General features: G+C 58.5%; 1 protein-coding gene across 4 annotated transcripts in view; it reads right to left on the reverse strand.

Annotated features, from left to right (window-relative positions):
* ITPR3 (inositol 1,4,5-trisphosphate receptor type 3) overlaps positions 1-16,477 on the reverse strand; it is a 75,227-nt gene that overhangs the window by 2,087 nt on the left and 56,663 nt on the right. For all 4 annotated transcript variants that reach the window (XM_055264699.2, XM_063632333.1, XM_055264700.2 and 1 more), the window contains 28 exons: positions 15,984-16,106; positions 15,688-15,888; positions 14,385-14,636; positions 14,063-14,188; positions 13,837-13,962; positions 11,864-11,984; positions 11,110-11,300; positions 10,339-10,487; positions 10,043-10,151; positions 9,820-9,910; positions 9,565-9,734; positions 8,993-9,167; positions 8,699-8,883; positions 8,273-8,473; positions 8,007-8,117; positions 7,393-7,488; positions 7,169-7,270; positions 6,851-6,937; positions 6,249-6,359; positions 5,985-6,177; positions 5,635-5,760; positions 5,006-5,178; positions 4,218-4,382; positions 3,331-3,523; positions 2,726-2,830; positions 2,517-2,644; positions 1,558-1,723; positions 787-947 (listed from right to left, as the gene is read on the reverse strand). In XM_055264699.2, coding sequence (XP_055120674.2) covers positions 787-947; positions 1,558-1,723; positions 2,517-2,644; positions 2,726-2,830; positions 3,331-3,523; positions 4,218-4,382; positions 5,006-5,178; positions 5,635-5,760; positions 5,985-6,177; positions 6,249-6,359; positions 6,851-6,937; positions 7,169-7,270; positions 7,393-7,488; positions 8,007-8,117; positions 8,273-8,473; positions 8,699-8,883; positions 8,993-9,167; positions 9,565-9,734; positions 9,820-9,910; positions 10,043-10,151; positions 10,339-10,487; positions 11,110-11,300; positions 11,864-11,984; positions 13,837-13,962; positions 14,063-14,188; positions 14,385-14,636; positions 15,688-15,888; positions 15,984-16,106 — 4,137 coding nt within the window. The remainder of the gene's footprint in view (positions 1-786; positions 948-1,557; positions 1,724-2,516; positions 2,645-2,725; positions 2,831-3,330; positions 3,524-4,217; positions 4,383-5,005; positions 5,179-5,634; positions 5,761-5,984; positions 6,178-6,248; positions 6,360-6,850; positions 6,938-7,168; positions 7,271-7,392; positions 7,489-8,006; positions 8,118-8,272; positions 8,474-8,698; positions 8,884-8,992; positions 9,168-9,564; positions 9,735-9,819; positions 9,911-10,042; positions 10,152-10,338; positions 10,488-11,109; positions 11,301-11,863; positions 11,985-13,836; positions 13,963-14,062; positions 14,189-14,384; positions 14,637-15,687; positions 15,889-15,983; positions 16,107-16,477) is intronic.

Raw genomic sequence — 16,477 nt, forward strand, 5'->3', positions numbered from 1 at the left:
CGGGAGGCTCTGCTGAGGAGAGCTGGCATCTGACACGTGTCTGGGAGGCAAAGCCACGTTTCCCAGGACAGAGGAGTGGGGAGGGAGGGGGCACCAAGCAATTCTCAGCTTCCCTGTAGTAAGCTGTGAATTCTCAGACCAACAGATAAACCTGTACACAGAGATCAGTTTGAAATACAGACTAAACGATAAAGAATTCCTTCTTTATGATTCATTGCCTTCACTCCATTATTACAGAAATTGGACAGATGACATTTGATTTCTCTAAGTGATTTTTAAAGTTTTTCCAGGCTCCCCTTCAGCCCGGGACCATCTAATTCAGACTTTTTAGGAAGCAGCCTGCCTTCCCACTGAGCTAAAAAACACTCCCTGAGAGCGGCCCACAGATCACTGGCCACGGGCAGGGTCTCCCCAACTCCAGCCTCCTCAGCATCACTGCACCGCAGGCCCAGGGATGCCACATGTGTTCTTCAGGGCTGATGGGTTTGCTGTAGGATTTTTCCTGACACCCAGAAGTGTGAGGAGGCCCCTCCGCAGCAGGGGGTTTCCGTGCAGCCCAGAGCTGCTTCCAGCTGCTGCTCCTCGCCCTGCTGACCTTTCAACAAGTGTCTGCAGCTGTCCAAGCCCCTCCGCCTGGCCTCCCAGGGCCAACAGACAGACAGGGCCACTCCTCTCCAGAGCCCAGGGTACTCAGAAGCTAAAACCATGAGGCCTCTGGTGCACAGTGATGTTGACTCTAGAATGGCTGGTTTGGGTCCACAGGCCCGGCACAGCCCCTGCTCACACCTTGATCATCTGGGCCACGTAGCTCTCAGGGCCCGTGTAGTCGGTCTTGTTCTTCACGCGGACCAGCACAATGAAGTACAAGTAGTTCCACATGTTGTGCTCCAGCTTGATGTGTTCCTCAAATGACACTGTCTTGTTATCAAACTTGTCCCTCTCCAGACCTGAGGGTGCAGAGGGCGGGAATGAAACCATCAGCCTTTAAGAGCCACTGCAGGGTCACCTGCTGGAGGGGACCCAGCTTCCGGGGGGTGGAGGCATTTGTTCTCGGGATGAGCGCTTCCAACAGCTCGCTCTGGGCTATTTGGGTCACTTCTATTTAAAGCAGCAGCCACTTAGTGGAGATCCTGCCCTGCCGCAGCTGCAGCCCTCCCGCAGCGGCAACCGAGGACTCTAGGAGTAAACGCCAGAATTCCCCGAACTCAGGGGAAGCACGAATGGCTGAATAAGCGAGGTCCTACAGGCCATACAGGTGACACCTGCCTGAGCCCGAGGTGGCTGGTGAGGGGACTAGCACTTCATTTCAGGGGTGGGAAAAGCACTAGACTGAGACCAGAAGCTCCAGGCACTGACAAGGCTCGTGTCTCGCTCCCTTCTGACTCCAAGTTCAGGCAGGGTCATGTTCTCCCCAGTTCTGGGATGAGCAAATGCATCAAATCATCAGCCCCAGGCCAGGGTTCCCCAGGGCACGAAGGGCCAAACCGCCACCGCTGCTGGCATCAGATGATGTTCCAGCCCCGCTGCAGCCTCCACAGAGCAGGAAGCAACCCTCACCGCAGATGAAGCATGTCGTCTTAAGAATCTCCTCCTTCTTCTGCTTCTCACTACGCAGGTCAGCGAAGGTGTCGATGATTACCCCAAAGATGAGGTTCAGCACGATGATGATGACGATGAAGAAGAACAGGAGGTCATAGACCACTCGGGCTGGGAAGAGAGACTCCTGCAGGGGGTGAGGCAGGGAGGCTGGGCCCGGTGGTCCCCACATTCGCCCGGGCAAGATGGGACTCAGTTGGGGCCAGGGTTGTGATATTGGGGACCCAGCCCCCAGCAGAAGGAAATGAGGGCCTCTGGCTTGGGGGCCATCAGATGGCAGAGCGGACCCAACCTGGCTCCACAGAGCAAGAATTGCAAGCAGAAGCCCTGAGTTTGGGTTAGGAAAGCATGGACTCAGGACGCCGCGGTGAAGGCCTGCAGGAGTCTGGCGGGGACGTAGGGCTACGAGTCTCGGCGTGTCTCTGCCCCTAACATTGGTTAGGGAAAGAGGCAGCTCTGAACACCTCTGCCCACCCTCAGGACGCCTGGCCTCACACATCCCAGAAACCCTCTTTCTGGCCAGGGAGGCGGCCTCTCACTCCCAAGCAACAGGGAAGGCCTGACATTCAGGAACGTGGCTGCCCAAGCCAAATCATGAGGCCTCCTGATAAAGCTGACTCAGCTCCGCCCTCTGCCTGCCTGCTGTGGGCTAGGAAGGCCAGTGGTCACCATCCCTAGCCCTGGGGCAAAGTTTGGTTCTCAAAGTCTTTCCTTATGGAATGCGAAGGTGAGGGGGGCAGCTGAGCAGTAATGTCATGGAATTGGCCAGGTGTGGAAAGCAGGGAAAAGTGGATACAAGTTCGGGGGAGGGGGTTCAACCCTGAATATCTGATGCGAGGCCAAGGACAGGACTCTCCACAGTTGCTGATCTGGACAGTGGCTTGGGCCCCACAGGGTTGGGAGTGGGCAGGAGTGCTCACATCTTTGGAGGGCTTGCGAAGAATGTCGCCCACGCCACCACCGTTGCGTAGCCCATGGTTCATGACAGTGACGATGCACATCAACAGAGTGTCACAGGCCCGCTCTGTGCTGTCCGGCTCCCCATCCTCTGCAAGCAGAGAGTATGTTGAGGCCCAGGCTGCCTGCTCCTCCTACCCCACCCAGACTCCTGCACACACACCACCCTCACCTTCCAGGACCTCGGGCACCGAGACCCCTGAGACACAGTCCATCTTGTCCCCACTGCAGGTGTCCACAAATGCAGCAGCTCCATGTGGCATCCCCAGGGGGCTGGCTGGAGGGGACATGGATGAGATCACCAGGAGGTCCAGTGCCTGGCCTTATCCCCTGGCTCTGTCTCCAGTGTCACATCCTCCAGGAAACCTTCCCTGATCCTGCCAGCCCTCCACTGTCCGGCCACAGTGAAGGGTCGTCACGCCTCTCCCCCACACTGGGTTGCACACTAAGGGCAGGGAGAGGTCTCTGTACCTCTAGGCCTGGCACACGGGCAGTTTCTGCAAATACTGGGTTTAACATGAATGACAGTTCAAGGGACTCCAGCCCTCAAGCAAGGGGTTCCTTAGGGGCCAGAGACCCAAGGCTTTCCCACCCATTCAGTGTGTTCCAGAAAAGAGCGAGGCAGACTGCTGTTAGCTAGACATCCCCAGAAGCCAAGAGGAGAAGCAGACAGGAGCCTGGTGAGGTAAGTGCTGCAGGTCCTGGTCCTGACGCCAGACATTTGTGAGACCCAACCTCATTCCCCACAACCTGCCCAGGAGAGGAAGCCTCCAAGACCTGTGGAGTGGTTGTTGGGCAGCCGGTCGACCTCGAGAATGAAGTCATCCTTGAGGAAGAGGAAGCCAACGATGGAGAAGAGGTAGACCAGGATGAGGGCCAGCAGGGCTGTCAGCAGGATGGAGCGGCCATTGCGGGTCACACTCTTGATGACATTGAACAGCGTCTCCTCACGGTAGATGAGGTCAAAGAGCTGCAGGATGGGGTTGAGATAGGGATGGTGCCTTGAGGGGCTGGGCTGGCCAATCTCGCTGGGGATGCCACTGGAACCCTGAGGGCTGCCTGGGCTCCAGACAGTTTCCCAAGGCTCCTCCAGGGAGGTCTGCACTTAGTCGTAACCAAGCTGGGTGGGCCTGTCAGGGGAGCTTCTCGAGGAACCTGGAATTCTAAGGTCACAGAAAGGGAGTGGCCCAGGGGAAGGCATGAGGGGTGAAACGGGTGGCTGAATACCAGCCAACTCTTACAATGCACTTGCTACATGCCAGGAAACAGTGTAAGTGCTTTCCATGCATCAGCTCATTTCATCTCACAATTATTTTAGAAGGCAGAGGCTGTTATCCCCATTTTACAGGTGAGGAAACTGAGGCATGGGGCAGTTAAGAAACTTGCCCAGTTACACAGCTAGTAGTAGCCCAGCTGAGATGCAAACCCCTGGTCCAGCTCCAGAGTCCAGGCTTGAACCAACACTGTACAGGAGAAAGGGGTCAGATGGCCACCAGGAGTGGCCATCAGGGCCTTGAGGGCCAGGCTTGGGTCAGGCAGAGGAAGACTCTGAAATTTCACTGCTCCCAGTCCAGCAGCAAAAGGACTGGACAGAGAGACTGGTGCTGGGGAACTGCCAACAACTCATGCCCCCATCCAGCCCCAGCCCGCCCAGAAGGCCTCACCAGGATGCTGTAGAACAGCTCATGAGCAAAGAGGCCCAGGACACTGGTCAGGATGTAGCCCACGTGGTAGAGGAATTCCATGTCCATGACCATGGCCTTATAGCCCCGGATGAAGGTGCCACGGTTGCCCACGAAGCTCACCACAAACACGATCTTGTTGGTCAGCTGGGGGCGAGTGCAAGGCATGAGGGTCAGTGCCCTACCACCTACCCTGAATCTGCACACATGCCCCCCAATGCCCAGCTCAGAGCCTGGGAGGAACGGCATTAATGAAATTGCTTCCAGAAATGCATCTAGGCGCCTGGGACTCAGAATACAGAGGCAGCCCCTTGGGTCCTCAGTTCCAGGAAGACAGTGAGGTACAGGCAAAGGAGGATGGGGACAGAGAAGATCACTGACTGGGTCTATCAGGGAAAGGTATTCCTTGCTCAAAGCTCTTTATTTCCATCTGTCAGGAGATTGTCATTATATATGAATCTTCACGTCTGCCACGTAGCAGTGCCTCTGGGCAGTGCACAGCCAGTACAGTGTGCACAGCCACCCTGACCCTGTTGCTCCAAAGGGACTCTTGAATTTCTGTCTCTGAGTGCCAGCTGCCCTCAGGTGTTGAGGGAAAGGAAGAAGGTACAGAACAGTCCCTGCCACCAGTCTATAAGGAACTTGTGAGCCCAACAGAGAGGGGGGGATGGGACAGAGCAGTGGCTCCTGGAAGCAGCAGGCCAGCCTGCCGTCTGAATGCACAGTGAGCATGAGCTTGTTTGGGAATGGGGGCTCCCTCTGGCACTCACATTGAGGGCACCCAGGATGTTGAGCGTGGGCCCGATGCCCAGATAGTAGATGGAGCGCAGGATGAGCGCCACGATGAGGGGGCGGATGCTGTAGCGCTTGGTGAACAGGGCCGCGATGGAGAAGCAGATGAGGATCCAGAAGAGCAGTGAGATGAGAGGGGAGTCCAGCACGCCTGGGGGCCAGGGGCAGGGTGAGCAGGGCTCCCTCAAGCCCACCACGGCCCCAGAGCAGGTCCAACAGGTGCCGAAAAGCCACCTTCTCCTGGCAGCCTTCCCGGTTAAGTTCCTGGTGCCTGGTTTTAGCCTCCTTCATTACACCTGCCTCTCAGGCCTAAGCGGGAGGCCCTGTCCAGCTGCGGCTACCAGGTCTTGTTTCTGGCTGACACATCTGTGCATGTGCACGTGACTGCATGCGCCATCTCCCATGAAGTCAAATACCCTGACCATCCCCTTGGACTGCACCTGTGTCTCCATGATGGGGCGAGAGCCCGCAGGATGGCACAGGGGGTGCTTTTGCACACTCTGCATCTGGTCCCCTCAGAGGCCAGCTGGCCTCAAGGCTCTGCCCCAACCCAGGGAGGAGGCATGGCAGGGCCTGGGGAACCTGCCGGCCAGCCCTGTGTTCTCACCTGTGGATGCGCCCTCCATGTAAGGGTAGAAGAAGGCAATGATGATGTTGATAAACACGGCCAGGTTGAAGGAGATGCTGCCCCACAGGGTCATGCGGCGGGAGAACCAGTAGATCAGCGGCATGCCTGAAGAGGAGGGCAATGGTGAGCTGCTGGAGGGCCCTGGTGAGTACTCCCTGCCGCTTGCATGCGGGGCCCCACTCAGGAGGAAGCCACGCGTGGAAGAGCCCTTCCTTGGGGTGAGGCGGGAGTGGGCGCAGGGCACCCACAGGCAGGCAAGGGAGGCCGTTATAACAGGGCATCAATGAGCAGCTCCAGACCGCCCCACCCTCCCGTCCTTGGGTCCTCACTGCGGAGCTTGCGCTGCCACTCCATCTCATTGTGCAGGAAGGAAGACTGGTCGAAGAAGTCGCTCACTTTGCTGCCCTGCTCGTCCTGCTCGGTAGTGGTGAAGAGTCGGTGCTTGGTTTCCTCCGTCAGGAACTGGCAGATGCCAGGCACTGGGAACACGATCTGCTCCATGCTGCGGTCCTGCCGCACAATCTGAGCACACACAGCACATGGTCACACCCGGCGCAGGCCCCCGTGCCCGCCCCTGCTGCCCACAGGCCCACCTCGATCTGGGACGTGTGGTTCTCGTAGTAGGCCAGGGGGTCTTCCTCCTCCTCCTGTGCTGGCACTGAGGACTTGAGCATCTGTGACAGCTGCTTGTTGTTGAGGCTGAGCTGGAGGTGGGGAGGGCACGGAGGTCAGGCCCCAGCCTCCACATCCAAGCCTGGCACTCAGCCCCCACCCTCCCAGGCCTTCGCCTAGCTCTGAACTACACTTCAGCGAGTGTCCCTGCCAAGCCAGACCAGGCCAAGCCCAGCCTGACTACCACTGAGCCTTGAGAATCTGGTGCCAAAGGGAGAGGAGTGGGAGCCATGACCAGAGAATCCCAGAGGATAGTGGGGGCCTCCTCAGTCCTGCCCAAGTGTAGCCCGGGTCCTGCTTGAAGCTTCCGGACCCACCCCAGACCCACCTGAGCCTTGCTTCCATTTCTGTCTGGGTTTCACCCCTGGCTGCCAGTCCCAATCAGCCCCCTGAGCTGTACCCCCAAATTCTAGCCTGGCTCATATTCTAGGGCCTCACTGTGTTCCAAGCCACGCCCTTGGGTCGAGGGTCCTCCCTGGGCTCCAGGCCCCGCCCCCACCCCAATCTCGGGGCCAGCACCCACCATGGAAGAGATACCCTCGGCCTCCTCCTCTTGAATGCGTTTCACCGGCTTCAGCAGGTGCTGAAGCTGTTTATTGTGCCTGGAGAGCTGAGGGAAAAGGCAGCACAGTCACCAGGGCATGGTGGCTGGGGGACATGGTGGCTGGGGGGCGACGATGGCGACTGGGGGGTGATGGCAGCTGGGGGGGCATGGCGGCTGGAGGACATGGTGGCTGGGGGACATGGTGGCTGGGGGGCGACGATGGCGACTGGGGTGGGGCATGGTGGCCAGGGGGTGATGGCCGTCAGGCACCCAGAGGGCCATGGGTGGAACTGGTACCTGCAGCGCCAGGATGTAGATGTTATGGCCCACGTCACGTGGGCTCACCTCCGAGTTCTCACGCTCTTCCTCCTGCAGGTAGGCCTTCTTGATGACGTCCACCTGGAGGGGCAGTGCCTGTTCCAATGCTCTCTTCCTAGGGCGGTAGGGCCAGCCGGGCCCTCATCCCCATCCCAACACACTCCACCTGGTCCCGCCCCACCTGCCCACCTGCCCAGCCTCACCAGCTCCTGGGGTCGCAGGCTGATGAGGATGCGTTCAGCATTTTCACTGTCATGCCGGCTCTCCATCAGAGCCAGGAGCAGCTTGGAGGCATTGTCCTGGGTGGAGGGGCGGAGGAAGGCAGGCCAGTCTTAGGACACCATGCCCCTGACAACTTCTCCCTCATTTCTCTCCATAACAGCTCTCCCATCTCACAAAAGGTCAGGTGCCATGACCTTCCCATCCTCCCTCCCCCGGCTTAATGAGAAGCATCCTGCACAGCCAGCCTACCCATAGGCTTGCCTTCACCCCCACTGTGGCAAACACTCAGCTACCCAGACAGCAGACACACACATAGCAAGTCCTCAGCTAAACCAGAACATATTTGCATCCAGAGTGAGTGTATGTTCCAGCATGCTTGCTCACACGTGCACTCATGTACATATAAACATGTGTATATTACACACACACCCTGCACACACCACACACTTGTGCATCCAGATGATGCCCCATCACACACACAATGCTAACACCCACACCTTACACACCACTATGCACACTTGACACACAAGTCACACATACTTGCATGCACATCACATGCACACCCAGCACTCATACACCTGCCACTGGGCCCCACCTTGAGCTGCAGCACCAGATCCATGCGGTACTTGCACAGGGGGCTGATGTCATTGAGGATCAGTGCAGTGATGATGTCTATGCCATTGGACTCGTGAGTCACAATGCAGGTCTGGCAGGAGGCAGTGGGGGACACAGGGCCCAGGCCCTCTCAGAATTGTGGCAGCTCCAGAGACCTCAGCCTCTCTCCCTGCCCCAGCTGGCTCCATCTACCCGCACGTCCACACTGCCACCCTGGCTGCCACTTGTGCCACCAGGACAGCTCACCTGGTTCTCATGGCAGGGGCCCTGGCAGTACTCAGTGAGGGTCTCCAAGGTCTGGATGACGAGGCCCACATTGTCCTCATTGATGTAGAGCCCCAGCAGCCCCAGGCCACCCGTGGTGCTGCCGCACATGATGTCCAGGAACTGCAGCGTCTCGCACACCAAGTTGTAGTTGGTTTTGTTGTTCTGACAGCGCAGGAAGTTCTGCGGGGCACAGAAGGGTTGGGCACAGCACAGCTGCAGCACGGAGAGGGAGGCTGGCCTGGGGAGCATGATCTTGTGTGCTGCAGGAGTAGGGGAACCACTGGCCACAAAGCAGCAGTGCCCAGGCAAGGGCACACATGCCATAGAGGGACACCGGCCACAGTGCCTGGTCTGCATGCCGGCTGGCCAGCGGGGGAAGGGGCAGGTGTGTGGCGAGGCGCTCACCTGCAGGTCCCGGTTGTGGTTCTCGCACAACAGCTGCAGAAAGCGCAGGATGGGCTGCATGATGAGCACGGATGTGCCCATCTCGTTGCTCTGCACACGTTCGCTCACCTCGTGCCCCCGGCGCAGGCTGGAGCCCAGCGAGTAGCGGGATGAGGAGCCAGGTATCGAGAAGGAGGCCAAGCGGCCTGTGGGCGAGACCTGGTGAGGCTGGAGGTGCCCACCCCCTTGGCCACCCCCCTGCACATCTTATCCTGGGAGCCCCGTCATGCCGTGCCTCTGCCTCAGACCCCTGACCTTTGGTGGTGGGGTCGACTGGCTCGCGGTCCTCATGTGGCTGGCTGCCCAGGTCATTCATGTTGACTGCCACCGTGGACTTGGTCTCCTGCTGGGCCCGCTTCATGCGGTCGTGCAGCACCTTGAAGAAGCGCTCTGACTTCTTGTCACTCATCATCAGGTTGTGGAAGGATTTCTGGAGGTGGACAGTGGCCAGGGAGCAGCCTCAGCACTGGGCCCTGCTCCTACTCAGGGCGTGGGGCAGGCACACCACACTGCTGGGGCCTGGCTGCAGGCCTGGGTGCTGGCGGCTAGCATCCATGGCCACCCGTGGGCGGCTCCATGCCTGATGTCTGCTCCTGTGTCACATGGTACTTTCATCACCCCCGCATACCCCTCTGCCCCAGCCAGGCCTGAGCCCGTCTCCTCACCATCCTGCCCCCATCACACCCACCCTTCTCACCTCTCAGCCACTGCCCAGGCCTCTCCTCTTTCACACCCTCCTCGGCCTTCAGTGCCCAACTCAAGGCCCACCTCCTCCAAAAAGGGTGGGAGGCAAAGGAGGGCATATCCAGGCCCCAGGCCCCCCACACCTGGATCTCTGTGTTGCCACCATCCAGCAGGCGGATGGCCAGGCCGATGCTCTCCTGGAAGATCTTCTCGTTCTTGGTGCTGGTGATGAGGTCGCAGACCAACTTGGTGGCCCCCTCCTTGTCCAGCCGGCACTGGGTGGCCGCGATTGCTGACCAGTCTGGGTCCAGGCCTGGAGGGGGGACTCGGTTGAGGGAGAGCTGGTGCGACAGGAGAGTGGAAGGGAGGGCCCGGGGGCAGGGGAAGGCGATACTGACCAGTGCCCATGGGGTCAGGAAGGTCCCCCCGCGAGGTGGACTTCCGGTTCTGGAGGTAGTTTTGCAGCAGCATCTTGCGCAGCTGGTTGCCCTGGGGGAGGATGGGAGTGAGGCCCCATTGTGGGTACAGCCCACCACTGACCACTGGCCTGACGGGCTTGACCCTGAGCCCCTGGGCACTCCTGACTGGCCCACCCAGCACTTGCCCCACCGGGGCACTCACCCGGTCCCCGTACTTGGTCTTCTTGAGCAGCATCTGCTGCAGGGTCCGCAGCACCTTGATGCACAGCTTCTCCTCCGACTCCATGAGGTCCTTGGTGTGCTGGATCAGCCTGGGCCGGCCAAGGAGGCAGCTCAGGGCAGCCCCACACTGCCTGCCTCCAGCTACTTCCCCACCCATCCCAGGCAGGAACACCCCCAGGCCCTCTGACCCTGTGAGCCTGTTTAGTCCCTACCGGGCCCTTCCCTGTCCTCCGCCGCTGCACCCCTGCTGCCCCCACGCCCCAGTGTCTTGCTCACTTGGACAGGAAGCCCCCACTCTCGCAGCGCTGGTAGGCCTCACTGCCCTCCAGGAAGAGCAGCTCAGGCCAGTGCAGGACGTCCACCAGCACGGACAGCTCAGCCTGTACCAGGGGCTTCAGCCGCTCCTCCAGGGCTGTGATGATGTCCTGGGGTGGGCAGGGCAGGGTCATTGCCAGGCCCAAGAAATGACCTGGGTGTGACTGCCATTCCCCCGACCCAAACGCCAAACAGCCCCACAGATTGCCCGGCCTCTGTCTGAGGGGCCCACACCCACAGAGACACCCTGAACACAGTGTGATGCCTGTCTGCTCAGAGCCCTGGCTGGGAGCTGCAAGGCCTGGCTTCTCTCCCAGCTCTGTGTGACGTTGGGCAAACCCCTTACCCTCTCTGAGCCTCAGTCTCCTGCCACGTGGGGAAAATAATCCACCACACTCCCTCTACAGGCCAACGAGACAGCGCACAGAAATGTGCTGCATAGACAGGAGGGCGCTGTAGGAGTGAGGGGTGGTCCCGATCCCCTCATGAGCTCCAACCCCACTAGCAGGCCCCTGGGTTCTCCAGGCTTCCTCTGGAAGGAGGCTCCCCAGTCCCCTGCTGCTGGGCCGGCCCTTAGCAGCCCCAGAGTGTAGAGAAGCCAACCAGCCCCTTCCTGGAAGTGTGGGCAGGCCAGGAAGAAACACTCCCCAAGAACGTGCTCCTCCAAAGTAGGGGAGCTGCTGAGTCAACCAGGCAGCTCCCAAGGCAGATGCCAGGCAGCCCCACACCCACCTGCAACTTCTCAATGATGTTCTTGTAGTCCCACTGGTTGGCGGTGGGGGTGACGCGGGGGAAGGCCCGTGTGGTTGCCTTGTAGCTGGAGGCGTTCCGCTGGGCGGCAGCTGCACAGCTGGCTCCACTGCTGAGCATCGAGCTGATGTGGGCGTCCAGGTCCATGGGCAACAAGATGGCCCGGCCCTTGGCTGGGTGGGAAGGGAGGGGGTGCTGGAGTGCTGGTGCGGGGGCAGTTCAACCAGCCAGAGGCCAGGCTCAGGGGTGCCACACCAGGAGACAGAGCAAACTAGACCAAGGGTCTGGGGACAGAGACCTCCCACCCTGGCCTATGCTTGAGGGACTGAGAGGCTTTCTTCCCCTTGTTGGGTAAAAGGAGTTTCTGCCTCTTTGATTCCCCCCTGGCTCTACCCTGACTTCCCCTTCCTCTCTCTCACCTGTCCTGTCCTCTTCCCCAACTGTCCCTAACAATCCACAGGCCTCCCTCCTGCCTGAGCCCATCTGCAAATACCCATAAAAAACTCTAGCTGGAGAATATCGGCGAGCATCCTTCTCTGGGGAACTGACCCACAAGAGAAAACAGCTTCTCTCAATTGTCAGGATGAGGCAGACACCAAAAAGAACTTACTGACAACCACCTGGGAGCAGGAGATGGGCGAGCTTAGGGATAAAGTGTTTATTAGGAGGGCAGGCGTCCCCACTGCGAGCGGCAGGAGGAGTGGTTTGGAGCTGGCCAGTGCCCCGGCACACTCACCCACCATGGCGAGGGTCCGGATGCAGGCCTCCACGGAGCCCTTGTGCTGCTGCTGTAGCCACGGACACTCGAGGAGGCGTGTGGTGGACTGCAGCAGCTGCACCACAATCGTCTGGTGTGTCTGCAAGAAGTCACAGAGCCCGCTGCTGCAGCCCAGGCCCCCACCCTGGGCAACCCCAGGTCCAGGAACCAGGGCCCAATCAGAATGGGCACGGGTGGAGAGACGGAGCCTTCACTAGCCACCATGTGCCTCTGTGCCAGTTGGAAAAAGGTACTTCTATTCCCTTCAGCAGTGTGTGACCTGCCCAACTGCGCATGGCAGCCCTGTAACTCCCCAAGGCCGTGGGCTCATAGCCATGTTGCTGACCCTTTTAAAAAATGTTTAAAAAAATTAATGTCATAAAAAGGTGATGGATTTACATGGTTCAAAAACCAAAAGGTTATTTAAAAGATAACACTTTGAGGCCGGGCGCAGTGGCTCACACCTGTAATGTCAGCACTTTGGGGGAGGCCACCGTGGGTGGATGACTCGAGGTCTGGAGTTCGAGACCAGCCTGGCCAACATGGTGAAACCCTGTCTTTACTAAAAATACAAAAATTAGCCAGGCGTGGTGGTGGGCGCCTATAATCCCAGCTACTCGGGAGGCTGAGGCTGGAGAATTGCTTGAACCTGGGAGGCAGGGGTTGCAAGTGAGCCAAGGTTGTGCTACTGTACTCTAGCCTGGGACACAGAGTGAGAGTCCATCTCAAAAAAAAAAAAAAAAAAACGTAACACTTTGAGAAGTCTCTCCCCCATCACCCTCATTGCCCTGGAGCTGATCAAGGATGGGGAAAGCTGATACCAATTACCAGAGTTCCATCATCCCAGTGGGATCCCAGGGCCCAAACAATGTGTGTCAAAATACACCACCCTTCCTGGGAAGGCAGGACTCAGCATTTCTCCCCCCAATCTTAGAAGCACTATCCCACCCCACCCCAGCCCCTATGCCCCTAGGTAGCCCCTTTTGTTGGTTTCTTTTGTATGCTTCCAGTGTTTCTTTGATTTTGGTCATGTAGCAAGGCCCCTCCTTAAGGGAACCTGGCTCGCTTTCATTCAGGGGGCTCTGGGCTGAGCACTGGCTCGAGTCTGGGAATCTGGGGATTGACCGAGGAGCCAGAGATTTGAATCTTTCGAGATTCAAATCGGGCTTCTGTACACTGGCCTGGAGCCCTTCTGCTTAGGCCTTCAGAGGGCTGCCTGCCTATTTCAGTTCTAAGATCACTGTGATCAACTAGCCAGCACGAAGGATCTCTGCCAGGGAGACTGTCGTGATCCCTGCTTTGGCTGTACCATCCCATGGATGGCACGTCTACCTTATCTTTGGTGAGTAAGTGCTGCCACTCTGGGATCCGCCACACCCACTGGACTTAGGAGTTCCTTCTGGATGGTACCATTCCCACTGTCATTCTGGCCCACAGAAACTGAGATAGCGAATGCTTGTTGTTTTAACTGCTAGGTTTGGGGATAATTTGTTAACATGGTATAGATAACTAATACACTTAGGCTGGGCGCGGTGGCTCACGCCTAATCCCAACACTTTGGGAGGCCAAGGCGGGCAGATCATGAGGTCAGGAGATCGAGACCATCCTGGCTAACACGGTGAAACCCTGTTTATACTAAAAATACAAAAATTAGCTGGGCGTGGTGGCGGACACCTGTAGTCCCAGCTACTCGGGAAGCTGACGCAGGTGAATGGCGTGAACCCAGGAGGCAGAGCTTGCAGTGAGCAGAGATCGCGCCACTGCACTCCGGCCTGGGCCACAGAGTGAAACTCCATCTCAAAAAAAAAAAAAGATAACCAATACACTTACGTATCCTTTTGTTACTTCTTTCTGTAGTATAAGCAAATATAAATAAGTATTCTTATTTCCCCCCTTCCCTTCACAAAAGCTAGGCAAGTCGGCCCAGGGGTGGGGGGAGAGGAGAAGCTCACCTGCAGGGAAGTGCTGTTCTCGGAGAATGGGGAGCTGAAGAAGGCGTTGATGGTGTCCAGCACGACGCTCAGCACGTACTTCTCCAGGGCGGGGTCAGCCACGCGCTTCTCACGCTTGCTGCAGACCTGAGGCAGGAGAGAGGGATGGCTGGGGGCTCCTCACATGGGGCCCCTCCACTCCCACCCCTCCTGGGGGGCTTCGCCCACACCCCTCACGGGGACAGACCCGAGCCATGTCCAGGGTGAAGTTCTCAAAGAGCGTCCAGATGTGGTTGCTGGTGTAGATCTCCTTCATCTCCACCTCCGTGTCCACGTAGCAGTGGTTCACGAAGTTCACATAGGCCATTTTCACCTGGGCAGCGGGCGGGAGGTCAGGGGCGCAAACAGGGCCACCTGGCCAGGCTCTCCCTGCCACATTGCTCCTGTCCCCTGGCCTCCCGGTTCCTGCCCACTTCCCTGGCTTTGCTTCACCCACTCTTCCTGTCCTGTGGCTTTACCCACCCCTTCGCCCCATCTCCAGCCGTCTTTCCCAGTCCCCTGATCCCCACCTCGGTGATGCAGTCCTCATGCGTCACCACAGACACCACGTCCTCCAGCGGCAGCAGCGAGGTGCACTTGATCTCAGTGTAGACATTTTTGCCCTCGGCACAGGCGGCCAGCAGGTCCACCAGGGAAATGTGGTACATGAGGGGGCTGTGGTCCTCCACGCCGTCGCGGGCGGCCTTCATCATGTCCAGCAGGTGGGCCAGCGATGCCTTATCATTGTAGAACACGACCACATCGTCACCTGCATTGGTCAGCTGCGGGCGGGAGGGGGCACGTGTCACACTCTCGGTCCAGCAAGCCCTGGGTTCCCCTCTCCGTTGCTTACCAGGGAGAAACTGGGACTCTGACCATAGCCCTTACCTGAAATCAGGAAAACCCTCCCCTGGCTGGGATTTGGGGGTTCCCCAGCTGATGTCTCAGGCCCTCTGCCCGCAGAGATATTGACCCCAGGACCCAGAAAGTCCCCACTTCTCCCCACTGGAAAGAAGTCCCCATAGGGGTCATCTCAGAGGCAGCTTCCTCCAGGAAGCCTCGCTAATCCCACCCTGCTCACCCCCTCCCTCTCCTGTGCTCCCGCAGCAGTTATTTAAACCCTCCTCGCTGAGTACACACTGCATCCCTCTCGTGCCAGCGACTGCATTATTCGCAGTAATATAGTAATAGAAATTAATAATTAACACTGCACAGCAGTTCCAGCACATCGTGTCTTGTTTATGATGTCCTAATCTCCCTTCAGTGTTTGCTCCTTTCTCCCCCTGCCGCCTACACTGTCAGATGCTCAGGGGCAGAGACCACATCTGTTCCAGATTTAGACTCAGCCCTTTATCCTTCATGCCTTCACTCAACAGGTGTCTGTTGAGAACCTACTATGTGCCACACACTGGGGCCCTGGCGATGCCCACAAAGGACGGGGTCCCTGCCCGTGCCCCCCAGGAGCTGACACTCAGCTGATGTCCCCCATGCATGTACAGTCTGTGGCACGTAGCAGGTGCTTCCTGATTTTAAATAAACAATGACGAGTGACAAGTGAAGGAATGCATGCTTGATTTCTTTCTGGCCTATTGTCTGAGTTCTGCTAGGTGCCTGATGCTACTGGGACCCTGCTTGAGTTCTATCAGGCCCACAGGCTGAGTTCTACCACATCTGCAGCCTCACTTCTCCCTCTGCGACCCCTCTGTGGTCAGCAGCTGAGTGTTCCTTTTGTGACCCACTGTCTGACTTCTCTAACTCTGTGGCCTTCCCGCCAAGCCTCCGCTCCGGTCCCCCACCCCAAGACGCCTGAGCACCCCTCAGCCCCGCCCTCACCTCAGTCATGATCATGTCCTGGCACTTCTTGACGTACTTGCCCTCGGCCTTGATGACGGTGTGCAGGAAGTCCAGGTACTGCACATGGCGCCCGTGCGTGGCCAGCAGGTGCACGAAGTGCTGCAACACAGGCTCACTGATCTCGGAGCAGAGCTGATAGTTGTTCAGGAAGATGTGCTGCATGGTCTCTGCCTCCAGGAGCTGCAGTGGGGGGCATCTGTCAGAAAGAGATCTGGGCCCCGTCCCCACCCCCCATCCCCTGCCTCGCCCAGGTGCTCCCAGCCCTGCGCCCTCACCCCTGGCGTGAGGAAGAGGTGCAGGTGCTTGTGCAGCAGGGCCTGGTTGCCGGGGTTCCCCGCACAGAACTTCTGCAAGAACTGGTGTGTGTAGCGCAGGATCTCCATCATCTTGGCATCACCCTGGGCACAGGAGGCAGGGAGAGGGTGTTGGGCCCACCAAGGAGGGAGGCGAGGCCCCGGCTGAGCTCTGACAGGAGCAGCGGTGGGTCGGGCTTGGGACTGGGACCGTGAAGAGGCCAGCGTAAAGGGAAAGTGGGGCCCCCAGGTCAGGATGGAAATGTGTGAGGGGCGGGAGCTCAATGGCCGAGATGAGGCTGGAGTTGGGGCAAGGTGACAGGGTCACGGTCAGCGTCAAGGTGAGGCCTGGGACATACTGAAATCAAGATCAGTCATGGCAAGGGGCTGAGGGTCAAAAGGGGAGATGAGACTAAGATTGGAGTCAGGAGCCAGGGTGGGCCTGGGGACAGGTCAGCATAAGATGTCAGGATAAG

This window comes from Symphalangus syndactylus, chromosome 23 (assembly GCF_028878055.3).
Source record: "Symphalangus syndactylus isolate Jambi chromosome 23, NHGRI_mSymSyn1-v2.1_pri, whole genome shotgun sequence".
Classification (NCBI taxonomy): domain Eukaryota; kingdom Metazoa; phylum Chordata; class Mammalia; order Primates; family Hylobatidae; genus Symphalangus; species Symphalangus syndactylus.